This window comes from Typopeltis vanoorti, chromosome 10 (assembly GCF_054136105.1).
Source record: "Typopeltis vanoorti isolate ZY-2024b chromosome 10, IOZ_Tvanoo_1.0, whole genome shotgun sequence".
Classification (NCBI taxonomy): domain Eukaryota; kingdom Metazoa; phylum Arthropoda; class Arachnida; order Uropygi; family Thelyphonidae; genus Typopeltis; species Typopeltis vanoorti.
In genome coordinates this window covers 84,453,547-84,481,529 of record NC_143558.1, presented here as the reverse complement: position 1 = coordinate 84,481,529, position 27,983 = coordinate 84,453,547, and the positions used below count along the sequence as shown (strand labels likewise).

The following is a 27,983-nucleotide window of genomic DNA, read 5'->3' as shown; positions in this document are numbered from 1 at the left end:
CCAACTCAACATCACCAGAGTTAAGGATCGGTACTATCAACATAAGAAGCGTGAATGGCAAAGAAATGGAGCTAGCTGAAGAATTAGATAAGTACCAGATCGACATAATAGGGATGACTGGAAAAAAAAAAAAAAAAAGACAAAAAACTGGTGAGATCTTTCTGAGCAATAAATACAAAATGTTATATTCAGAAAATGACAAATCAAGGAAAAGAAGGAGTAGCCATAGTATTCAACACTAAATACAAGGCTAATATTGTTGAATGGTCGGCAGTCTCAAGTAGAGTGATGTGGGCAAATATTAGAATGGGGAACTGGACAATGAGACTTATTTGTGCTTATGGTCCCACAGAAGGCTCTACTAAGATAGAAGTGGAGGAATTTTTTGAGGCTTTAGAGAAAGCAATTGACACAATGAAAAAGGAAAAGTTGGTCCTTGTTGGGGGATCTAAATAGCACAGTAGGAAATGATTGTCAGACATACAAAAATATATTGGAAAAATTTGGACAAAAGAGCAAAGCTAATAATAATGGCAAATACCTCCTGAATTTCTGCTCAGGGCATGGACTGGTTATTGCTAACACAATGTTCTAACATAAAAATATGCAAAAATTCACATGGAGAGAAGAGGCAAGAAATAAAAGTCTCATTGACGATGTTATTTGTTGATAGTGATGTTTTCTCCCTGGTGCAGGACACCAGAGTGTACAGAGGATTTGAAATTGGAAGTGATCACTATTTAGTCTTGAGCAGGATAAAATTGAATTTCATATTGAAAAGAATAACATGTAAGAAAGTTTTAAAGCGAATAAAAGTGTTGAGCAGTTCACATCTGAGAGCTGCTCAACACTGACTAAAATACACAAAGATTATTGAAGAAAAAATGAAATAGTTTGAGAACAAGAATCAAACCTTCAAGATTCAGTGGCAAGCCTTGGAAAAAAACCCTGATTGATTCAGCCAGAGGCATGTGGTGAGGTTGTCTGCAAGGATAGAAAAACCAGAACTCCATGGTGGACACAGGAAGTTAGAGGCAGTGAAGGAAAAGAAAAAATCATATCAAAAGTTCCTGGCAAATAAGTCAGCTTTTGCTCTTAGAGAATAGAGATAAATGTAAGAAAGCGAAACACTGTGTAAAACTAGCTAAACAAAAGTCATGGGAGAACTTTGGCAAGAACATAGAAAATAAATATCAAGAAGGTGGTAAGATATTGTTATGTATTTGCTGGGTCTGCGCCATTGTTATGTCGTTGCTCTTCCTAAAATTAATTTACTTCCATATGAATTTACCTCTCTATAACTACAAGACATAAAATTTCCCTGACTCTAATATCTGTATCACTTCTTACATGTTCATTCTATAAGGAAAGCAAATTCTTTATCTCTAGTCGATTCCTAATTTTACTCACGTGCTTACCCTGACTGTAAAAGGTTATTCCTTGCTAAAAGAAACAAATCCTCTCATTTCTTTCTGGGGCCGTCTCCTCTTCAGATATTGACAAATTTATTTTTTTAAGCGGCGCCAGCCAATATCTTAGAATAGAGGGGACGCTTATTCAGGGAGACTTTTCCAGACCTTTTGATGCACATAGGTGAATAAATTTAGTGCTTAAATTCATAAATCAAACACTTTACTGTGGCTAAGTAAATTCTGGTTTGCAGTCGTAACCTCTATAACATGTTATGCCTTTCTTTCAATCCCCCCCCCCCCCCGCTATGGTTCAGATTAATGAGTGGTAGTTTTGGTTCATATCACAGGCGAAACTCAGGTATAAAAGAAAAACATATTTATTGGAATCTATAGACATAATATACACTTAGACCAATCTCACTTTCAATCAGTTCAAGGACATGCTAAATCAAACTTTTTCAAACTGATTAATACTCTAATACATGAACAATAAATCCATCTTTTGAGTTAGCGACTTAACACACATAATATACACTTCTACTCAATTTTCTACCTACTATTTTAGTCTTGCATATTAAGCTAGTCACAATCATCTATAATCATTCCTAACAATTTGTCTTATGGATATCAGCCACTGCTAAATAATCACTTAAAGTTCTCAAATACTCTCCATACTCGATTAATACACTACAATGATCTTTCCCTTTTTCCGACTGGGTAATTATACAACAAAATCTGTACTTTACCATTTCTTGGGGCAGGATCTTCAGGTCTCCAGGTCTGTCTGAACTATCCTTCTTTGTTTGAATTACCTTTCGATTCTTCCATAAGCCTGCGTCCACGTGGTGGGTCACTATGGTCATCAGATTAAACTATGCTCTACACCTGGCGTTTTTTTCCTCGTCTATTCTCAATCTGTTTCGGGCCATCCTTGTTTCTAGCTGCCGGTTCATAATATACATCTGTGATAGTATTCTGTTGGAACTTTCAGGGAAGGCAGCATGTGCCGACATCTCACGCTTCAGTACCGGCAGAAATTCAGACATCGAAGGGAAATACGCACCCTCCGATATCGAACTATTGCCAAGAAACACCATCAGGAACCACCGGTCCATGAGAGAAGTCAAATCATCATCCAGCAAAACAGGTGAAAAAGGCCTTGAGAAAGGGATGCAACCCCTTTTTATTCTCTTCACTTCCTCCCTTTTTAGCACTCTCTTAGTAGCTGCAATAGCATCCTCTTACTACTTTCTGCGATCTTTTCCCACCCGCTAGTTTCTTCGTCCGCGGCAACTTCGGCACATCGCAAGATCATAGCAGCGTCTTCCGGGAAACAAATGTGTCGCTTTCCGAGATTGCCAATGAAGCAATGCTTCAGGCTCGCCGGTGACCTTTTGGACTAATGTTTACATCTAATTTACCCATTCACTGTATACATGATGCATTTCATATAATACTAATTTATACATGAAGTTCTTTACATGGCATTACAATTCTACTAAAAGGAGGTAATTCTATTTCTATTTACAGTTAGTACTTTATTTCTTCTGTTCGAGTACAAGTTTTTTCTCTCAGCAGATTTTTCTGACTTGTTAAATCCTGAATGAATTGTTTCTTTAATAAAGTGCTTCATTCAGGATGTAACAATATTCTGGAGGTTGTTGAAGAAGCTTAGAAATGGAGGAAAGAGTGCTATAAAAGAAGTTAGAGATGATAAAGGTGACATGAAAACAGGAGAAAAAGACATCCTTGAAGTATGGAGTAATTACTTTGAAAAATTGCTAAATGAAACAAGCAGTGATAGCACAGTGGCAAAAAAACACTCAACAGGCATATAGTCAGGAATACATATCCATACTTGAAGTAGAAAAAGCCATCAAAGGCTTGAAATGTGGAAAGGCAGCAGGAGTAGATGATATTCGACCAGAAATGCTGAGGTATGGTGGTATAAAAGTCTTACAGTGGCTGCACTGCATAGTTCAGAAAACCTGGACAGAGGGACGAATTCTGGATGATTGGAGTAGAGCTCTAATAGTGCCCATATATAAAAAGGGAAATAAAACTGAATGTGAGAATCACAGAGGTATTTCCCTACTGAGTGTTCCTGGCAAGATCTATGCAAGTATACTTGAAAAATGGTTGAGAAGAATTGTGGAAGAAAAGCTTGGTGAAGAACAAGCTGGATTCAGGCAAAATAGAGGCTGTCAGGATCAGATCTTCACTTTACGACAAATAGTCGAGAAAGCATGGGAATATAACAAAGATCTGTATTTAAGTTTTGTCGATCTGGAAAAGGCATATGACAAGGTGCCAAGAGAGAAGCGATTCAATACGCTACAGTTATATGGTGTCAATGGGGCATTATATCAAGCAATACTTAGTCTTTATTTGAGTTGTAAGTCAGCAGTTAGAATTGAAGGAAGTACAGGGAGATGGTTTAATGTTAAATCTGGTGTGAGACAAGGACGTACATTATCCCTTCTGTTATTCATTATCTATATGGATCACATTATGAAGGAAAGTGGTATTAAACATGATATCAGAATTGGAGATGTTAATATCAGCTCATTGCTTAAGCAGACGATGTTATACTTTTAAAAAATTCAATACAAGTTTGCAAGATTCCCTGACTAAATTGAATAACTGTTAATAGATATGGTAAGAAGGTCAGCATTAAAAAGACAAAGACAATGAAAATAGGTAGAATTGTTGAAAATGTCAACTGTGTTGTGAACAGGGAACCTGTGGAACAAGTAAAACATTTCAGCTACTTAGGCACGATTTTTAGTGAAGATGGTAAATTAAATATGGAAATAGACAACAGAATCAACAAAGCTGGTATGGTAGGAAGTCAATTGAATAAATTCATATGGAATAAGAGAGAAATTAGTCAGAACACTAAATTAGCTGTATACAAGACAGTGTTCAAACCAGTTTTAACTTATGGATCTGAGAGCTGGGTCAGAAGTAAGACACTTGACCAAAGACTAGAGACCACAGATACGAGAGTCCTGAGAAAAATTAGAGGCGTGAACAGATGGCATCAATGGCAATATCATATTAAAAATGAGGATATTAGCAAAGAACTTGACATTGTCAGCATCCGGGAATGCGTTAGCTGAGCTAATCTCAGGTGGTATGGTCACCTAAACAGAATGGGCGAGGAAAGATTAGCAAAACAAGTGTTCTCTGCCAGGTTGGCAGCAAAACGACCCAGAGGAAGACCAAGATATAGGTGGATTGATACGGTACAAAGTGCCTTAGACGATAGAAATATAAGATCTGATAATGTTGGAGTCTTGACAAGTAACAGACTGATTTGGAGGAAAATTGTAGATAGGAAGTTAGTAATGATGTAAATTTTTCATGTAGCACTATCATATCCTGTACACCCCTTGAGGGAACATGTCAGGAATTTGATGATGATGAAGTTAAACAATGCAGTATCTACATATAAACAAAATGACTGCAGAGGTTTCAGCAGTACATGTTAACATATCATATACAAAACAAGTCAGGAAAAGCAATATCTACATATAGTAAGATTACAACAAATGTTATTATACTAATAGATAAAGAGTCAGAAAGGAATTATTATATAGCATATATGCATAAAAATTAAGTTTAGCATTGTAGTATTTACATATTAACAAAATTACAACAGGGTGACACAAATATATAAGATTTAAACTAATGAATTTAAATAATTTAAATATAATTTAAACTAATGAATAATATGTATGTATAAAAGTTAAGTTATGTGATACAGTATTGACATATAAACAAATTTACAGTCAAATGTGTTTGTACAAATTAATTCTTTCTAAAAAATTAAAAACATCATGCCATCTGCCTGAGTCTGCTAGCATTTCCCCGAGTGTATATGGCTTGGTTAGATAGGTGAAAATTTCATTCCTCTCTCTTGTAAATTGTTGGCACTCTACCAGAATATGATAAATAGTGAGATGTGTATTGCATTTTTCACTTATGGGAGGGTCATCAGCTCTCAGTAAATAAGAATGCGTAAGGTGATTGTGACCTTATGCACAGCCTAGCAAGAACAACCTCCTCCTTTCTCTTTGTACGTTGACTAGTATGCCAGTGCTTAATTTCAGGTTTAATCTCATATAAATTGTTTGTCAATGTTTCCTGCCATGATGACCCCCACTGAGCAATTAGCTTTGATCTTATAAGTGGTTTGTTGTCTGTATATGGAACTGTTAAACAGTATGTGGAGAAGGTATGAGCTGATTTAGCAGCTGCATCTGCAGCCTCATTTCCCTTAATTCCGATGTGGCTAGGAATCCAGCAGAACTGAACATCAAAATTAAGGATTTTCATGTTGTGAAGCAGGTGTAGCACCTCATAAAGTACTGGATGTGGACTATACATAGGAGAGGAGATAACCTGTAAAGACCTCAATGAGTCTGTGTAAATTATACACTTTTGGTAGCAGTTTTCTTTTATATGCACAAATGCAAGCTGAATGGCATGTAACTCCGCTGTATAATTACTGCAGTATGAGATCTGATTTGAGATAATAATGTCAGGAAACACAGCAGCACAGCCAACAGAGGTATTAGTTCTTGAACCATCAGTATAGATGGTTAAGAAATCAGCGTGTGCTGCTCTGTGTGCATTAAACAATTGCAAGTAGATGGATGATGGAGTATAAGATTTCTGTAGCTGACAAAGTGAGAGGTTGCAGATGGTGTGTGCAAACCTGACATGGAGGGATGCTGTTATGTTTAGTGTAGCTAATGTTGTCAACATTTATACCAACAGCTTGCACAGTTTCTTTAACACGCATACCAAAAGGATGTATAGCAGTTTGACATGTGTAATATTGAGCTTCCCAATGCAGAGAGAAGATACTAGTCCATATAAGATGATTTGGGAGAGATTTTATTTTTAGGGTTCAATCCTTGGGCCATTATTATTCAATCTATACATTAATGACATCAAGCAGGTCTATCATCAGATTTGCAATTGTTTTCTGATGATGCGAAGATAGGCAGGGCAATCAGGAATGCTACTGATATTGAGCAATTACAAAATTATTTGAATAGACTGGAAATCTGGGTAAACGAAAATGGCTGTTAGTTTAATATTAGTAAGTGTAAAGTTATGCACTTTGGCGTGATTAGAGTTCCAGCAGCATATTATATTAGTGGGGCTATGCTACAAGAAACTGAAGAGGCAAGGGATCTTGGTGTATTGTTGGATAAGAATTTAAAGTTCAGAGGTCACATAGCAAAAGTTGCAAATACAACTCGGAGGATAATTGCTATGTTGAAGTGAACCTTGACATGTAAGGATTAGGAAGTAATTTTGCCTCTTTATAAGGCTTTGATAAGCCCACACCTGGATTACTGTGTGCAGATTTGGTCTCATGGGTTCCAGGGTTCCAAGGGATAAAGAAGCTGTGGAAAGGGTGCAAAGAAGAGTTACAAAGATTATATCAGGATAATGGCATTTAGTTATGAGGACAGATTGCGAGTATGTGGATTGCAGACTTTGGTTAACAGTAGAAAGAGGTTTGACATGATAGAGGTCTATAAACTTTTGAACGGGTGTTATAGCATTTCAAATGATGAAATTTTTCATTATATGGAAGGGGGAGAGAACACGGGGACATCCATGGAAGTTAAGGTTGTTCTCAGTCAAGAAAGGGGTAAGAACTAGGTTTTGGGTGAGTGGAATAATTTGCTCTTAGGGGTAGTGAGTGCATCTAGTCTAAATGAATTTAAGGGAAGGTATGATAGCTGGGTTGGGTAATTTACAGCCTCCCTCAATGAGTCCTTGACTCCCTGGAGGTCTGAGATAATAATAATAATTGGAAGTGATGTATAATTGGTTACATTTTTATTTTCAATTTTAAAATCAAAAGAGCAACTTTATTTCTGATTAATACCTGACTCTGAAGTGTTAATTTTAATGCTGTACTTTGTCTTCCACATAATTTTTCACATTCTGATGTAAAGCCTTCAATACTCCGAGAAATAGATACAAATTCCAAAGGTGTTAGTTTTTCCAATGAATTATCCTGGAAGTAAAATTATGGTAAAAATTTTGCTAAGAACTAATTCTGACTGAACACATTATTTTATTTATTTTTACTGCATATTTTATAATTTTTTAAAAAGAAAGTATGCAATAATTTTTCTTTTCAATACATAATCAATATTAACAGGATTCAAAAATTTAGTTCCATCTATCTATGTAATTAAAATATTCATTTACTTCATTAAATCTATAAAATGACATGTAAAACTTCAGCTAAGCATAAGCTGTATTGGTACTGTAATCCTTAAAAGACAAACTGAAAAGCTGATACTCTTTCCTTTTAGTGATGACTGTTTTGAGGGTGAGGGTAGATAGAGAGCAGCATTGTAGATTCCATCTTAGTAATGAAGTTGACAAAGTGCTTTCATGAAATTGACATTCTAATGTTTGCACCACTTCCACATATGAAATGAAGTATAAAGAAACGTATATTTCTTTTATTAGTTGACTTGTTGCATGTCACATCATAAATTCTACCCACATACAGGATACTATGATAATCATATAATACTAAGTTTACATTATTGACGGCTTCCTATCAACACTTTTCTGTTAATCTGTTAGCAATATTAACAATTTTCTAGTAATCTGTTATTTATCAGGTCTCCAGTACTGCAAGTAACTATCATATTTAAACAAAACACATATGCCACAGTAAAATAAATATAATTTATTAGTCATAATTCATTTCATATAAGGTATTGGAAATGATGGAGTTGTGTGTAGTGAAATGTCCTCACATGATGTGTTGTTAGAGGTGTCACTTGATAATATCATAAAATATAAGTCTAAGTTGAAGAAGAATGATAGAAATTTAAATAAGAGCAGAAAAATGTGCATTACAATAGAATCCTTCTAAACATACAATTCTATAGTAGACAGAATAAAACACTATTGGGATGCCTCCTTTTAAGAAAAATTATTTTTCTTAAAAAAATTATTTTTTAAAAAAAATTAGAGAAGGTTGAGGGAAATCTTCAATGATTGTACATTTAATTCTTGGATTATAACCATTTAATAAGGTTGGTTGTTTGATAGTTTCCAATTCTTACAAGCTGGATGAGCAAAACAGAGGATCAAAATTTGTGTTCTTAGATACCAAGGAATTTTTAATTTCATTTTGAAATAGATGATGTGCAGATGAAATAGGAATATAGTGACCAGTAAGAGTCAGTTTATGCTAGAGAGAAGTTAAAAGTGGTTTATCATATTCTTGTTTGATGACATCTAAAAAAGATATTTCTCCTGATGATCCTTTTTCTAAAGTAAAATTTGATTTGATGATTTCCACTATTAATTTTATGAAGAAAGGAAAGGAGTTCTAATTCAAGTAAGTAAATTAATAATTTATATCTCCAAATCAAATTTACTTTAGATAAAGAATCATCAGGAGGCATATCTTTTTTATGTGTATTCATCACACAAGAATCTGATAGAATGCTTTCAGCTTCTGTCTACAATAAACCAGTTTCAAGTAACAGCAAATTGCACTTTATACTGTGGATATAGTAACAAAGAGTTAATTTGATTAAGAGATGCACTTGAAAGATGATGTCTGGCATTACAAAAGCAAGTGCAATGACTTCCAGGATTTCCTTTCCATTATCAGACTGCAGTTCATTCTCCTAATCCAAATACTTTCTCTGATTGAGTTACAGAAATTATCCATGTTGAAATAAAGGGCTTCATTCTCAGTTCTATTACCAAAATGCCTATCTAATATCCAATTAAGTGTACCAAAGAAGTTATATAAAAAAAAAAATAATAATAAAAAAAAAGCATATTGCAAGTGGCTTGAGACAAACACACTAGTTTCATTCTCACCCTACAACGAAGCCCACATTTGAAAAACAAGCATTAATAAATCAAAACATGCCTTTGAAACAAGTGAGGTGTCAATAAGATATGCTGTTTCTTCAACCATTTGTGCAAGAGGAAAACATCTTTTGCACATATGGTAGTCATGCTTTCTTGCAAAGCCATCAAGCACAACTTTTGTACATCAGTGCTCCTCTCCTCTCTCGTGCACATGCCAAAATGGTATGACTAACAATACCAGAAGCTTTTCCTGACAGCTTTTTCCAACTCCTGCATAGATGAAAAAGGCAATTACCTCCAACCATACCAGGAACCAATGATGTATTGCATGCCAATTGTGGCTATTGCTAGAAAGATACAACAATCTTGAACAAGTTAAATACTAAGAAGGATTTTAATCTAAGTGGTATCATAATATTCTACTTCATTCAGATATATTTTTATGACTCTCACCACAAAGGATCATTAATACTGTGAGCAGGCTAAGAATACTATTATTTTTTTATTCTATTTATTTTTGTATTTTATAAAATTTTATTTTTACATTGTCTGGAAACCCTGCTCGAGAGACTAAATATGGAACACTTTCAAGTCACTTCAGGCTATGTACAAGTGGCGTGATGGTCTCACACCAGGCAGCGAATTTCATCTCAGACCTAAAACGCATTTACAAATCATCCATACCCACAAAATGATTGGAACTCAATTGTTGGTTGGAGACTAGGTACATTAACCACTCAATCAACCAACAAAGTTTCTTTATCATTATACATTACCAATATTTTTTTTTTTTTTTTTAATAATGAAATCTGTGGTGAATTCATCACTAAAAAACACATGTACTAACCACAGTGATAACTTTTAATAAGTAAATATTTCATCCCAAGTATCTTGGGACATCATCAGTACAGTAATTCAAACAATACTAGGCACATGATTACAATCGAATCTCAATATGCGTGCAGTAACGTTATAGAAGTAAATTAAAAATATAACTGAACAAAAAAAAAAAAAAAAAAATACCATATATAAAGATTATTTTACACAATTTTGTTTGACAATTTCCCATACTTTAGGAATAGTAAGAATGTCATTGCGGTTTAAATTTGGTCTGTGTAGTAGGGTCAGCACTTTCTTTATATAAACATTCATGTTTATATAAAGATCTATGTAAAAGTTGACTTTTCCCAATGGATCCTATGGTTTGGATTTTCAACTCTGTGTTGAGAGAGACCAGATTTCTGTAGTTTGAAAAGGCAAATATGGTCTTGATGTTCCGAGGTGCATTTCTGAACAGATCTACCTTTCTGACCAAAGTAAGACAATTTCCAGGAGCATGGGATCTCATAAACGCCAGGTAACAAGTTGTAGATTTGGTGAATGGGTTTGTAAGTAGTGGCAAACTTGTATTTCTTCATAATTTTTGAAAGACATTTGGAGATGCCTTTGACGTAAGGTATGGGAATCCTGTGGACTTCTTCATGTCTAGGTTGATGTGTGGCGAAGTGACTAAATAAAATAAACCATCTTCACCCTCGCATCAACTTTACACTAGAAAAATAATCTCCACAGGGGTATCTCCTTTCTGGATTTACACATTCAAAGAAAAGAAGACTGTTCCATCACCATGTCGGTCTATCACAAGCCTACATTTTCAGGTTGCTACATTCACAATTCTTAAGCTCATTATCCATCTCAGAAATTTGGCATCATTAAATCACTAGTTTCCAGAGCACATAAATTCTGCTCCTCTGAAGAATCTCTAAACCAAGAACTAGAAATAATCAAAAATACAGCCATGCTAAACAGATATAATCTTAAAACAACTCAAAAAATCATCAATCACTTCCCCACCCATCAACCTAGACAAGAAGAAGTGCACAGGATTCCCATACCTTACGTCAAAGGCATCTCTGAACGTCTTTCAAAAATTATGAAGAAATACAATTTTCCCATTACTTACAAACCCATTTACCAAATCTATAACTTGTTACCTTCTCCTAAGGACAAACTCACCTCCGATGTTACCTGGCGTTTATAAGATCCCATGCTCCTGCAACTTGTCTTACTTTGGACAGACAGGTAGATCTGTTCAGAAACGCATTTCGGAACAAAAAGACCACATTCGTCTTTTCAAACTGCAGAAATCTGGTCTCTCTCAACACAGAGTTGAAAATCCAAACCATAGGATCCATTGGGAAAAGTTGAAACTTTTACATAGATCTTTATATAAACATTAACGTTTATATAAAGAAAGTGCTGAAGCCAAATTACACAGACCAAATTTAAACCGCAAAGATGTTCTTACTATTCCTAAAGTATGGGAATTTATTTTTAATTATATTTTTAATTTACTTCTATAACACGTTCCTGCACGCATATTGAGATTCGATTGTAATCATGAACCCTAACTGTATGTTATACCTAGTATTGTTTGAATTACTGTACTGATGATGTCCCAATACTTGGGATGAAATATTTACATATTAAAAGTTATCACTCTGGTTAGTACAAGTGTTTTTTAGTGATTACCAATAAGTTCTCAAGTTCTGTCAGAAGAATTATACAAAAAAAAAAAAAAAAAAAATACCGTATACTCAATATATTTCTTAATGAATTCCACTAACAGAACAGAAGTAACAAGACTTATATGCAAAGCTTATCTAAAATTTGCTGTATTCACTTTTATTATTCATTTACAGTGTAAAGTTTCCATATGAAATATTATCATCATCATCATCAAATTCCTGCCATGCACCCTCAACGGGTGTACAGGATATTATAGTACTACACGAAAAAAATTACATCATTACTAACTTACTATCTACAATTTTCATCCAAATCAGTCTGTTACTTGTCAAGACTCCAACATTATCAGATCTTATATTCCTATTGTCTAAAGCAGTGCTTCCTAAACTTCTGGATGTCAGGGCCCCTTTGGAAAAATTAAAATATTTCATGGCCCCCCTCGAAAAAAAATCGTAACATAGACATATATGATTAATATTTCTTATATTTATATTCAATACAAAACATACACAGCTAATATTGCAAAAATCAAATGCAAATATTACATTTTTAGCATCTTACATGCACATTAACTCATATTTTTATATAGAGTGTTATATTGTTATTGTATATTTGTAGTAGAAGCACATGAAACGCAAAACGACTAGTAATAAAGAAAGAATTAAAAACATAAAAAAAAAGTTTAATAACAATTTAATGTGATGGATGTGTTTCAATACAGCTACACAAAGTTAATATCAGGTGAAATATTTGAAACCGCAATTCTGAGATTTCTGCTTTGAAATTCAGTATGCGCCAAAATACGCAGGAAGCAAAATTTGTGAACCCGCACCAATGTGTGATTTTTTTCCATTAAAATACAAAAAATAACAAAAAAGAAATAATAATTAACAAAACTTAAATACGTTTCTTTTAAGATAAAAAAAATCTACTTAGTCTTAAAACATTTTAAATTTGTTTTCATTATTTCACAGCTCCCTTCAACAAAACCTACGGCCCCAAAGGGGGGGCCGAGGCCCACAGTTTGGGAAGCGCTGGTCTAAGGCACTTTGTACCGTATCAATCCACATATATCTTGGTCTTCCTCTGGGTCGTTTTGCTGTCAACCTGGCAGAGAACACTTGTTTTGCTAATCTTTCCTTGCCCATTCTGTTTAAGTGACCATACCACCTGAGATTAGCTCTGCTAAAGCATTCCGGGATGTTGACAATGACAAGTTCTTTCCTAATATCCTCGTTTTTAATATGATATTGCCATTGATGCCATCTATTCACGCCTATAATCTTTCTCAGGACTCTCATATCTGCGGTTTCTAGTCTTTGGTCAAGTGTTTTACTTCTGACCCAGCTCTCAGATCCATAAGTTAAAACTGGTTTGAACACTGTCTTGTATACAGCTAATTTAGTGTTTTGACTAATTTCTCTCTTATTCCATATGAATTTATTCAATTGGCCTCCTACCATAACAGCATTGTTGATTCTGTTGTCTATTTCCATATTTAATTTACCATCTTCAGTAAAAATCGTGCCTAAGTAGTTGAAATGTTTCACTTGTTCCACAGGTTCCTTGTTCACAACACAGTTGACATTTTCAATGATTCTGCCTATTTTCATTGCTGACCTTCATACCATATCTATTACAACAGCTATTCAATTTAGTCAGAGAATCTTGCAGACATGTAGTGGATTTATTTAGAAGTATAACATCATCCACATAAAGCAAAGAGCTGACATTAACATCTCCAATTTTGATATCATGTTTAATACCACTTTCCTTCATAATGTGATACATATAGATATTGAATAACAGAAGGGATAATGTACATCCTTGTCTCACACCAGATTTAACATTAAACCATCTTCCTGTACTTCCTTCAATTCTAACTGCAGACTTACAACTCAAATAAAGACTAAGTATTGCTTGATATAATGCCCCATTGACACCATATAACTGTAGCGTATTGAATAGCTTCTCTCTTGGCACCTTGTCATATGCCTTTTCCAAATTGACAAAACTTAAATACAGATCTCTGTTATATTCCCATGCTTTCTCGACTATTTGTCGTAAAGTGAAGATCTGATCCTGACAGCCTCGATTTGGACTGAATCCAGCTTGTTCTTCACCAAGCTTTTCTTCCACAATTCTTCTCAACCGTTTCTCGAGTATACTTGCATAGATCTTGCCAGGAAGACTCAGTAGGGAAATACCTATGTAATTCTCACATTCAGTTTTATTTCCCTTTTTATATATGGGTACTATGAGAGCTCTACTCCAATCATCGGGAATTCGTCCCTCTGTCCAGCCCTTCTGAACTATGCAGTGCAGCCACTGTACGACATTTATACCACCGTACTTCAGCATTTCTGGTCGAATATCATCTACTCCTGCTGCCTTTCCACATTTCAAGCCTTTGATGGCTTTTTCTACTTCAAGTATGGATATGTATTCCTGACTGCATGCCTGGTCAGTGTTTTTTTACCACTGTGCTGTCACTGCTTGTTTCATTTAGCAGTTTTTCAAAGTATTTACTCCATACTTAAAGGATATCTTTTTCTCCCATTTTCATGTCACCTTTATCATCTCTAACTCCTTTTACAGCAATCTCTCCTCCATTCCTAAGCTTCTTCAACAACCTCCAGAATATTTTGCCACCTTCTCGATATTTATTTTCTATATTCTTGCCAAAGTCCTCCTATTACTTTTGTTTAGCTAGTTTTACACAGTGTTTAGCATTCTTGCATTTGTCTCTGTATTCTCTAAGAGCACAAGCTGACTTATTTGACAGAAACTTTTGATATGCTTTCTTCTTTTCCTTCACTGCCTCTTTAACTTCCTGTGTCCTCCAGGGAGTTCTGATTTTTTTATCCTTGCAGACAACTTCACCACATGCCTCTCTGGCTGAATCAATCAGGGTTTTCTTTAAGATTTGCCACTGAATCTCCAAGATTTGATTTCTGTTCTCAAACTCTTTCATTTTTTTCTTCAATAATCTTTGTCTATTTTTGTCTACAGTTCACATCTGAGAGCTGCTCAACTTTTATTCGATTTAAAACTTTCTTACATGTTATTCTTTTCAATATGAAATTCAATTTTATCCTGCTCAAGACTAGATAGTGCTCACTTCCAATTTCAAATCCTCTGTACGCTCTGGTGTCCTGCACCAGGGAGAAAACATCACTATCAACAATAAAGTCGAATGAGACTTTTCTTATTCCTTGCCTCTTCTCTCCATGTGAATTTGTGCACATTTTTATGTTGGAACATGGTGTTAGTAATAACCATGTCCTGAGCAGAAATCCAACAGATATTTGCCGTTATTATTAGCTTTGCTCTTTTCTCCAAATTTTCCCAAAATATTTTTGTATGTCTCACAATCATTTCCTACTCTGCTATTTAGATCCCCAACAAGGACCAACTTTTCCTTTTTCATTGTGTCAGTTGCTTTTTCTAAAGCTTCAAAAAATTCCTCCACTTCTACCTTAGTAGAACCTTCTGTGGGACCATAGGCACAAATAAATCTCATTGTCCAGTTTCCCCATTCTCATATTTGGCCACATTACTCTACTTGAGACTGACTGCCATTCGAGAAGATTAGCCTCGTATTTTGTGTTGAATACTATGGCTACTCCTTTTCTTTGATTGTCATTGCCTGAATATAACATTTTGTATTTATTGCTCAGAAAGGTCTCACCAGTTTTTGTCTTTTTTGTTTCAGTCACCCCTATTATGTCGATCTGGTACTTATCTAATTCCTCAGCTAGCTCATTTCTTTGCCATTCAGGCTTCTTATGTTGATAGTACCGATCTTTAACTCTGGTGATGTTGAGGTGGCGTTTGTTTTCAGATTTGTTTTCATATGAAATATAACAATATTAAAAAATGTTTCTATATCTGCATTGGAATCAGTTTATAACTGCTTAGGAGTAGATGATTAGCAAAATGAGTATATATATGACAGTAAGATTCTGAAATAAAAACTAAGATTATTTTTATGCATCTGGATCTTTTAGTGTATCACTTCTCCATTTTCAAAAAATGCAGATGAATTAACTCCATATCAGTTATGGCAAGAGGACTAAATTACTCATGGCTGCCTCTACTGGAAAAAGTTGGTGAAATCTAACACTGGGTTGATATGAGTAGGATTCTTTGTGATGGTCAGCATGGGTTCTTTTAAGCGAAGTTCATATTTTAAGAATCTATTTATGTATCATAACAGGAAAATATATATACTGGACTGGGGGAGGGGGGGGGAAGATACAGTAGCATAAATAAATTATACAAAAGGTATCTGATAGACTACATACATTACATTGTTAATTAAAGCAGGATGAATGGAGTTTGGTAACAGCAGAATGAGTTGGATATGAGAATGGTTGGCTACTAGGTATCAGCAATTGTCTATGGAGCAGAATTTGGGAAGAGGAAAGTCACCAGTAGGGTAAAGGATCTGTTTAGGAGAGAAATGTGGTTTAGCTCATATGTTGACATAAGCTGTTTAAAAGTAGATTTCTTTGCAAAATGATGATGATGATGATGTAAAGTTGGGGAGAGAGAAAATGTTGTGACTTTTCAGGAGGATTTGAACAGACTGTTTGCATGAGTATGTGAGTAAGAGATGCAAGTTAGCACTGTGATGTGTAAGGATTTGAAATGTAGAAGGTAAGGATAGAATATAAATATATAATTGACAGGAGATATTATACAGGAATCCAGATGGAACTGAGTCCAATCACTCATTGCAGGAGACCAACACTAATCATTATTCACACAATAACTTATCTCCTCACCCCCTTAAACTTATTCACTGACAAAACACAAGATGACGATGACCTTTGGCAACTTAATCTATTCACTTCCATTCCAAATCTAGTCCTCATACCCTTGCTACCCACTCTTTTTATATACTTAACATCTACACTATGAAATCTCCTTCAGTAATATATATATATGTTTTATCATATAGAAACTTATAAGTTAAAAATTACGAGAGTTGTAAAATAGTTTATTTATCAAGTTTATACAATTACATCCCTTCAATGTAATCTCCTATTCTGCACCTGTTTCCAAATTTGGTGGGGGGGGGGGGGGAGCACTGGATATCATCAGCAAAAGTGTTACCTATTGATACCAGTGACAATGTTACCTGTTCAAAGAACTTCTTGCACATTATGAAACCACAGATTTCTGTGGAATTCTTTTATTTTGGGGGACAAGTCTAAGTCGCAAGGGCTCATATTTGGTGAATATGGAAGATGTTCCAATACTTCCCATTGCCACCTGCCCAACATCTCTATCACCAATCGTGGCAGATGACATCATGTATTGTCATACGAAAACATGGTGAAGAAGCCATGAAAAAAATGTGGTGGCTTTCTCCTTAAAACCAGACACAAATGGTGCCCCAGAAATTATTGACAACAATGTGTGTTAACAGTTTCCCTTGAGGCACAGAATGATAAAGAATGAGACCCTTGAAGGTTGTAAGACAATTCGTTAGATTCTCTCTTCAGTTTGGGCTCATAAGCCCTTGCCCAAGTTTCATCAATGGCTACAATACAATTCAGGAATGCATTCTCCCTTCATTTTCATATCATTCCAGATTAAGGTCAGCAACACCTGTGCCATTTTTGCATCTCAGTCAAGTGATCTATAACCCAATGAGTTGAAATTTAGTGTATACTGAGCCTCTCTTTTAGAATGTGTCAAACATTTTGATGATTTCTCCCAGTTTCCTGGGCTAAACGACATACAGTCCATCACTCTGATCAACCATGAGTTCCCAAATAAGCTCAACATGTTCATCTGAAATGGCAGGTCATCCTGCATGCCAATTATCATTTGGGTGATCTTGCCTCACACAAAATGCACTGATCCATCTTGCATAAGTCTGATACATTATGGCGTTAGGTGTGGCGTTAGATGTGGAGAAGTGGTTAAAGAAGGACCAGAACATGGGGTCATCCCTGGTTGAATAAACGAATGGTTAGAAGGGGTGTGAAGACTAGATTTTTTGCTTAGAGAGTTGTGAATGAATGGAATGGGTTGCCAGAGTCAGTTATGAATGCTTTGTCTGTTAATGGGTTAAAGGAGAGGTATGACAGATTGTGTGGATAGTTGGATCTCCTGTGATGAGTCTTCAGACTCCATGGAGTTGCCTATATAATAATAATAATTTATGTACAAATTCAAAACAATAGCCAAGTACAAAATCCAGTAGTTATCTGCCTTTCCCACAGATTTAACTTCTACATATACTACTCCCTGATGGTCTCCTCTTAGTAATTGCATTTGTTTCTCTTTATGTATAATTATTCCATGCAATATCATATATTCCATGCTACATCATGTCTTTACAAAGTCCAGCAGTATCATAGTGCAGCCATTTCTTTATCTAAAAGAACCGACACTTTATTACAGGAAGTAAGTAAATTACTAAGGAAAAACCTATCCCCTCCTACTAGATTATCATATCCCTATCCACCAATTGCTGAATTCTGCCCTTAACCAATTTTTTTAATACCTTTGCTACCATGCACGTGATATTGATTGGTCTACAATTTGCTATCTCACCTCTGTCTTGGAGCCTTCTTTATGTAAAAGAACTACACACTGTCCTTAGGACAAGCCAGAGCTGAGACAAAGATTCCGGTTAGAGGCACTGTCAATTCTCTTGCATATTCTTGTAACACACTGGCTGATGTTCATTCCAATGCCATGGCAGCATTCACATTGAAAAATTTTCATCTACCTTGATTCTTAGATTGGTGCCTGTCACATCTATCCCTGTAATGTCCCCAACTGCATGACACCCTTATAAAGTAAATCACTTTGAAAGGAGTATTACTCAGTAATTCAACAATTCATCCTGTCATCTTTATATTATCAACATTTATTAGTTATCCCACTGTGATCATTCTTCCTTTCATTCACTATATAGGGAAAGAACATTTTTGAAGTTTCTTTAGCTTCTTCAGGTGAATTTTTTTTTTTCAGTTTCTGATTTTTCCATTTAACTCCCACCTGATTTATCCTTCTGATTCTATATGCGAAATATGATATAACTTTCCTCAGATACCTTCAATGAAATAAGGGATCTGTCATGGGCAACAAAATAAATGCCTACTTTCATACAGCTCAAAATATGAGTAAAGAGGCTTTGGAATGTACCTTATCGTATTCTGTTACACTGCTACAGATTGGTATACAGTGGTGTACAATTGAAATTTTATTTCTCATGTTAACGTATGCAGTTGAATTTTTGACACATAAATGTGAGTGCTACTCAAATTCTCTGACAATTTAAGGTGAAGCAACTGTAGATGTAAGTACTCACATTGTGCAAAAAACAAGAAACAACAATGGTGAAACTGACATTAACAACCAATCACAAAGTGGACAATCTGAAAGGCGCAACTGATGCTTTCTATAAGCAGAAAGCCGAGCAGTTCAGAGAATATCAATGAATAAATCAAAGAGTATTAGCAATGATTTTGACAATGGATTAGCGCATAATGCCAACTAAATCATATACATAAACATACAGGTTGCATGAAAGTGTGTGAAAATTGATGCTGCATCACTAGTGAAATGAAATAGAGAGTTTTTCAGGGATTACTTCAACTTTTTTTTTGCTGGGGGGGGGGGATCCCTAAAAATGTTATAATCCCAAAAGGATAATTCTGTTTATGGAGCTTTTCTTGATCACAGTACAGACCAAAAATTTCAAAAACCAATCTTCTGCTGGAAAATGTATGCTGTCTTTTGTAACAAAAGGTATAATTCAAGATGATGAAAAGAAGGAAAGCCATGTGACAACCATAAGAAAACTGAAACAATGTATCAAATTATGCTCATTCTGAAGAAGACCGATTTTGAAATGACAATGTGAGGTTGCACACAAGGCTTCACTTCAACAGTTATCAAAGAGATTCAATACTAAGTTATGAAACAACCTCTCTATAGTCCAAACTGCCATTGCACTTCTGGCTATTTCCTAAACTTAAGAAATCTTAATAAAAAGGGTACTTCTAAACAAAAATAGCCAAAATTATATTAAACAGTTTATTTTGTAAAAATATTCTGCACGTCATTAAATAATTGGTTAAAAAATTTAGCATTTCATTAATAAAATCTGACAAAATATATTAAAAACAAAACTTAATAAGAATTTAGTAAAACCTGAGCAATAATCTGTTGCAGAAAAAACGTTAATCATTAATATTATATTTGAATACCAATGCACTGTAACTATTAGGAAATATTTACATACAAGGACAAGTTTTCCAAAAAGAACAGCAAAAGTAAATACAAAGTCAGTTAAAATATTATGACCACTACCATTATTTCACAATCTGCCATTCATACTGGCTTTCACTGTGATATACTCATATCATAGTGAAAGCCAGTATATATGATATTGGAGATGTGTCACTGTTCATTCAAAGTTGTAACGAAAGCAAGGAACATTATATGATGGACTTTGAAAAGCAGGTTCTGGTTGAAGGATGGCAGTATCAAGAAAACAACCAATACTATTGGCAGTTTGCTGTAGTTAAAAGTATTCCAAGAGTGAAAGGATACTGGACAGAACAGCAGTTACCAGGCCAATGGTGGGCATCCATGTCCCATCACTACTTGCGAATGTAAATAATTTTCTGTTATCCAAGCTTACAGACAAAAAGAAAAAGAAAAAAAAAAAAAAAAATGTCGAATAGCTGATCATGGCATTTAACAAGGGAATGAACAGCAATGTTTCCCAGCCCAAATATTCAACATATCCTCCTCCAAAAGTAGGAACCTCATCAAGGTACCAACATATGCCCAACCATTGACAACTACAGAGTGATCAAAATTAAAGTATTATGTTTAAAGCTTTGTGAAGCACCATCCAGTGATCCAAATGCTGTGAAATGAAACTTTGCAGGAATATGTTGCATGTAATATAGAAGCAATATCGGAGAAAAAAAAATTAGCTCCAAAATTCACCACCAGGGGCATTGTAAACATTAAATATGTGGATTTGCATATCGTGCAACTCAGCAAGTGCCAGGAGGGTTTAAAAAGATATACACAAGATTTTTCTCTTCATTCTGATTTTACTATCCACAATGATGCCACTAACCTTACTCCAATGTGCTTTGCTCATGAAGCTGTACTAACTAAACAATTGCAATGCTGTTGCTGCACTCTGCAAATTTTTTTTTCCTGAACAAATGTCAATGAGGTGCACTATCTTCATGCGCTTTGCAATGACAAATGATTAGTCAATTTAAGAAACAGGATCATTGGGAGTTAGACCTGGCAGAGGTTGCAAACCAATCAGTTCACAACAAGTGAATGAAGTTGCTACTGCCATTGTGGAGCAGGCCATGAATAACAATGTTGGTTCCTGCAATGCACGTGCTGTATCAAGACACATGGATGTGCCTTACAGAACTGTTCAAAATTCTATGAAAGATATTGCATTTCTACCCTTCAAGATAACCCTGACACGGAAGTTGTGCCCATAGGACTTTGAAAATCAACTGACATTCACTTTACCATTCTTTGCTGGAGTGGAGCTAGAAGCTGAGTGGCCATGGATGATTTTGTGTGGAGATGAGGCTTACTTTCAGTTTCCAGGTATGGGCTATGTAAAATCCGCATGCAATCCTACAATTCCTTTGCATTAACCTAAAGTTATTGTCTAGTGTGGGTTTACAGCTTCACCTATCATTGGATCATTTATTTTTTTTGAGGGTATTCACTAGCCAGGTCCTGTGACCTGCTCAGTTACTGCCAAGAGATATCATGATATCATAAATAATTTTGTTGTGCCACAGCTATAGCAGTGCCTATGCATGATTCAGTCATTTTTATGCAGGAGAGGGCCCCCTCCACACATCAATCGATCTGTACTTCGAGAACATTTCACAGAAGCCAAAGTCATCAGCTGTGCATTTCCTACTGCATAGCTGCCTCATTCATCTGATCTGACCCTTGTGAATTCTAGCTCCTGGGATTTCTCAAAGACAGGGTTTATCAGGATCATCCTGATAACTTGCCAGCACTGAAAGAAAGCATAACAGTGCACAACATCAGTCCCGACTGGCTGCATTCTTCCATTGAGCACATGCAAAGGATGCAGTTTGTGGCATACAGGGAAGGGCAGCATTTTGAACAGTACAGCCTGTGAATGAATGATGGAAGTGAAGAAAAATGTGTTATTTATGCAGGTGTCACTTTTCTCCTTCTTACACACACACAGAAAAATTACTACATCTAAATTCAGTACATCATGTATTACCCCTTGGCGGTGATTTTGGAACTTAACCAACTCCCAACCTCCCTTCAGATATTGCTTCCACATGACACACAATGTATTCCTGCAAAGTTTCAGAGCATTTGGATCACTGTGTTGTGCTCCACAAGGCCTTAAATGAGGATACTTTAATTTTGATCACCCTGTACATCTATTGTCTGCATCTGAGAGACATCAATGGACCACTAAAGAACGGAAAACAGTTACTTTTTCAGATTAATATCATTTCTTAGATACTGTATGAATAGTAGGTGAAGGGTCAGGCAAAAACCTGGGGAGAGGAATTCCTCTAATGTCATCATCCAGCAAAATAAACAGACAATGGCAGCATTATGGTATGGTAATCTCTTGCTCTGACACTCACAGACTGTATTTTGAATACCACAAATACTTATGTACTGTGGTTGGATCATATACACCGCTTCAGGGCAAAGATTTCCTAGACAGCACAGGTGTGTTCTAGCAGGATAATGCACTATGCCATATTGGCAGCACTGTTTGAACACAACAGCAACTTCCAGGTGTTAGTATAATTGTCAAATTCGCTGAATTTGAATCCCATGGAACATTTATAGGATTACGTGGATTGATATATGTATTATTTAAATCCTCCATCCCAAACACTGATAAGGGAAAGCAATTCTGATGACATATACCATACCTCTTGCTGCATTCAAAGGTCTTATAGAGTCCAAGCTACATTGCATAGTGGCAGTTCTGGCAGCATGGAAAGGGGGGGGGGGGGTTCTTACTAAATATTAGGATAGTGGTCATAATATTCTGACTGGACAGAGTAAATGAAAAGAACAATAGGCTGGTTTTAGGAATGAAAATGGTTCATAAATATCTCTTGTCACCATAAATGCTATAAGAAGTTTCAAAGAGAATGGAAAAATTATGACTGTGAATTTTGATGATTATTGGTCATGGAAATATCTGTAAAAAATGTCAATATTATGTGACATCTCCAAGGAGTCCAAAGGAATGATGATTGGTAAGGGCATGGCTATGAACCCCCTCTCCCCCAAACCACTCTTCTACCAATCATTACACACAGTTCATGCATCACTTTTGTCACCCATCCTCCTTTCCAGAACAACCGCATATTACTAAAAAATGACCTTTGCGATAACGAACAATGTTCATCATTATTAATATTTAACATGATGCTATACTTATTTCTGTTTTACAAATATTGTAAAATTAAATCTTTGGTTTGTGCTTTTAGTGTAGTAATTTTCCTTTCCCAACTCATTACCTCATTTCCACTATTTTATATTAAGATAGGCACTAAACAAAAGTGTCAGTATTTAAAAACAGCAATTTTAAAACCAAGGGGTACATAAGTGGAAAAAGGTTGGGAACCACTGCTTTAGAATATCACCAGTGCAATGCAACCACTTACCAACCTGGTTAGCAAGTGCATATTACATCTCCAATCATCATGCTGTGGGTTCAAATTTCACTGTACACATTGATTTGCAATTGTTTTTAAGTGGGAGATGAATTTCACTGCTTGTTGTGAGACCACTGCTCTGCTCACTGGATGCCTGGAAGTGGCTAGAAAATGTTCAATGCTTGGTCTCTAGAGAAGGGCTTCCATATTATGTAAAATAAATTTAATAAAAATTTAAATAAAATAACAATTAAAAATGAAGTTTAGCCTATCTAAAGTACTAATATTTTGTAGATTTGGGTGGGAATTAACATAAAAAGGACTTCAATATTCTGCAACAATGAATGAGTGAGTAAGTGACTTCACAAAGTTTATTACTGCTAAGATTTAATTTATAATTCTTATAAGTCTTTACTTATATGATTTGAGTACATTTACCTAGAAATCCTAATGTGCAAACACAGCAATAAATTAACATACTAGACAGCTAACAGCTTACAAATCTGTTGGATCCCCCAAGAAGTTTATATGAAAACAAACGCAAAGAATAATAAAAATCTCTCTCCCTCTCAAATTCCTATAAATCAGAGGCAGACCAATTACAATGGTGTCCAAAAGCTAAGGACGAACTACATTTTTACTGTATATAAAGATATTTTCATAACTACAGCCAAACGTGGACATAAATTTATTGTCAGCACACTAATTAATCATATTACACAAAAAATGTGTTATAAATTTCATACAAATTAAATTGTGATATGTTCTGCCAAAAGTTACAAATTTCCTTAAGGATGTAGCTAAGGAATTAATGTACAGTACTTACAGAAAACTATGCGGAGAGACATTTCAATATTGAATATGTCCGCCACAAACTGCAATGCAGCTCTCACGCAATGTCATATCACCATGCTTAGCACCAAGTGACTCAGGAGTTCTTGAGGCAAACTGGCACACTCCTCCTTCCGAGCAAAGATAAGGCCTTATGTGTTTTCTGGAGGGAGAATTTCTAGCAGCAACGCATCTCTCTATTGTAAATCAAACATGATGCTGAAGAACTACGTTGCAATATTGTTCATCAGTCATAGTCCCTTTTTCCATCACTTGTAGCTATGTGCATCCAATAAGCATAATGCCTCCCACCATGACCGCAGTCAAGAACATTCTCACGACAGTAAGTGGCACCACTTTCAAACCATATCAAGTATCGTCTAGAATTGGAGGAAAGACTAAAATGACTCACCTGTAAAGAGTACATTAGCCTAGTGTCTTGTCCAATTTTTATGGACATGACTGAAAATATGCTCTATGATCAGCTGTGGATAAAAGGAAGGAGACTACAGGCTTTCAGGCAGAGGCCTACTTGTTGCAGAAGTGGCAAGACTTCTGCAACAAGTAGGCTTCTGCCTGAAGAGATATCTAAGTACCTGTGCTTGAATGGAATGGACTTATAAGCTAACCTACAGTGATGCACTGATTATGTTTTGCTGTTATAACCAAAAATCTGTCTTCATGCTCCATAGTAGAGTGAGGGCAACCTCTTAGCAAATGTGTGTGGAACACAAAATGCTGCCTAGAGCCTGGATACAATGCTATGTGAGATTCCAAACTCACTGGCAATATCAGTAATTCTGCGACCTTCAAGCTTTCCAATAATTCTTCCCCATGTGAAATCATCCAGATGATGTCTTTGACACATTACAAGACATCCAAGTTTGCAACTTTATTCCTTTAGAAAAAGCGTTTCCATCAAGCACAATTTGCTTAGTGCAGACTTTTGCTTTTTATCCTGTTAAATGCTATCATGTAACCCCTTTGCACACAATTTGAAAATTTGAATACCCGCTTTCTACTCTAAATCATCAGTTATACAAATTGCCACAAGCTGATTTGTCTGAATTTGCAGCTGTAATCTTCAAAAACAGCATTCGTCCTTAGGTTTTGAATACCAGTGTATTATGCACTAGAGTAAGAATGCATGACAAACAATACTAAGCTATGTATTCATACTTAGCCTTCAAAATAATCAAAGATATTATATAATTTCAATCAAGTATCCAAACTACAGAGCATGTATTCAATAATAGCACAGTGGATTTTTTTAATCAAATTATCTAAAACAGGAAGACATTTTAATTTGTACAGAAAATTGAAGTACTAACCCTGGCTCTTGCAGCAAGAAGTTTGGCACAACGTTCATTAGCATGATCGCCAACAGCACACAGTGATTCTTTTAATGAAGAAATAAGTTGTCCACAGCGTTCTTCTGTTATCATTACTTCCATTTCTTCATCTCTAATAGAAGGGAATAACATCTTATGAACTGAAAACACACAAATACAGCAAACGCTCCATATTTGCAAGTTAAGTATTCACAATTTCAAAACATCCCACATGTTCATTCCTTTCATTCACTTTGACAAGAAAATAATCATGTATTTTCATGGATGATACATTGGCTTTACACAATATTTACAGCACAAATTCTAAACCAGTGATAAACAAGCTAATATGTGGACAGTGAATTCTGCATTATGCATATTTGACTAGAGTAGTGATTACTCACATGGTTCATCTGTGCCCCCCCCACCCACCCACCCCACACAGTATCAGTCCATCTTGGACCGTAGTTCTTGGGTTTCATAGTGCTCAGTTTGAAGCTATAACAATACATTTGGTAGTGAATGAACTGTCAGGAATAAATATGAATTTGAGTCTGATAACATCTGCTTGAGTGTAGTAGGACTCAGCGAGGTAAGGAAAAATGTTATTTCTCTCTTATGTTAAACACTCATACCCAGCCAGAATATGACTAATGGTGAGAAGGGTACTGCATTTCTCACACATAGGTGTGAGACATCAGCTTTCAGTAAATAAGAATGTGCAAGATGACTGTGACCTATGCAAAGTCTAGAAAGAACAACTTCCTCTCTTCTGTTCCTATGGTTCCTACATTGCCAATGCTTAATTTCAGGCTTAATTTAATGTAATTTTTGTCAGTGCTTCCTGCCAGGAGTATTGCCACTGGACAATTAACTTTGATTTTATAGCCTGTGTGTGTAATCAGTATAAGGGACTGTCAAACAGTATGTTATAAAAGTAGGATGCATCTGTGAGGTCATTTCCCTTAATTCTAACATGGCTGGGAATCACATACAACTGGACATCAAAATTAAGGGTACAACAGGTGTAACACCTCACAAAAAACTGGATGTGGATTATACACAGGAGAGGAGATAGCTTATAAAGAACTCAAAGAGCCTATAAATTTCAAATTTTTGGTAGCAGTTTTCTTTTACATGCAAAAGTGCAAGCTGAAAGGGAATGCAACTCTGCTGTATAGTTACTGCAATTGAGAGGGATTTGGTTGGAGATTGCAATTTTAGGGAAACACAGCAGCACAGCAAACAGAGATCTCTGATCTTGAATCATCAAGTATAGATGGGCAAGTAATCAGAGAGGGCTATTCTATGTGCACTGAACAATTGAGATAGACAGATGAGGGTGTATGAGATTCTGTAGTTCACAAAATGAGAGGATGCAAGCCTGCTGAGGAAGAATGCTGTTTTGTTTGGTGCAGGAAATTTTGTCAACACTCATGCCAGTGGCTTCCCGATCATTCTACATGGATGGAAGTCTAACGTGTATGATACAGGTGTAAAATAATTGTCGATTGTGGCATTGTAATATTTTGGGTTATGTTCTGATGTTAATTATTTTCTTCAATGTCTATATCGGCTGCACCTTTGTATTATCTTTACTCTTTTGTCGTTATCCTTCCTATGTCTACTTTAACTTCAAACTCTCTGTTAAGTAATCTTTACCTTATTCTATCTAATCTGATTAACTTAGTTCCCGCTTGCAATCCTTTATACTTCCTACAAGTGTTAGTGAAAAGGCCTCTGAAATAGGCAATTCACGGTTACAGTTAACTATCTCCCACACTATGTAATTCAGGGAAATTTATATCATTTTTCAACTGCGTCACCTGCATTGGTCAAAGATCAGGCGACAATTTTAAGCAAACAAAACATGTTTATTTTACAACTCCACAATATGATACACAATTAAACAATTTCCCTCTAATACCTATCTTGAGTTCAAATCTTAACCTTACAAATTAGACCTGCAATTCACAATACTTAAATAACTTATCTTGCAAATCTAGACAATTACTGGCTGTTACAATTTACATCGTTGGCTAACATTCTTCCTAATATATACTAGTTAACTTGCAGCCTCAATTATCTCTTATAGCGACTATACAATTACTTTAACAAAGTTACGTTCAGTGAACATGCAATTCTTAATCATTACCTCAGTATTAATGCAATAGAATCTACTCACAAATTCGCAGAAATATATACAGTCCAACCTGCTTTGAATATTTGTGCAGTTCCTGACTGCTTTCCTCCGTTCTATACACTAGCCTTCACTGAATGGCTTTCAGTGCTCGTCC

At 35.5% G+C, this 27,983-nt stretch overlaps 1 protein-coding gene across 2 annotated transcripts in view; it reads right to left on the bottom strand.

The window, feature by feature from the left end:
• Positions 1 to 27,983, bottom strand: part of scat (VPS54 subunit of GARP complex scat) — a 393,993-nt gene that overhangs the window by 157,015 nt on the left and 208,995 nt on the right. For both annotated transcript variants that reach the window (XR_016548906.1, XM_090398663.1), the window contains exons 14-15: positions 25,687 to 25,819; positions 7,327 to 7,458 (exon numbers count right to left, since the gene is read on the bottom strand). Coding sequence is in view for 1 of the 2 variants with exons in the window: in XM_090398663.1 (XP_090254789.1) it covers positions 7,327 to 7,458; positions 25,687 to 25,819 (265 nt within the window). In the remaining variant the exon portion in view is untranslated. The remainder of the gene's footprint in view (positions 1 to 7,326; positions 7,459 to 25,686; positions 25,820 to 27,983) is intronic.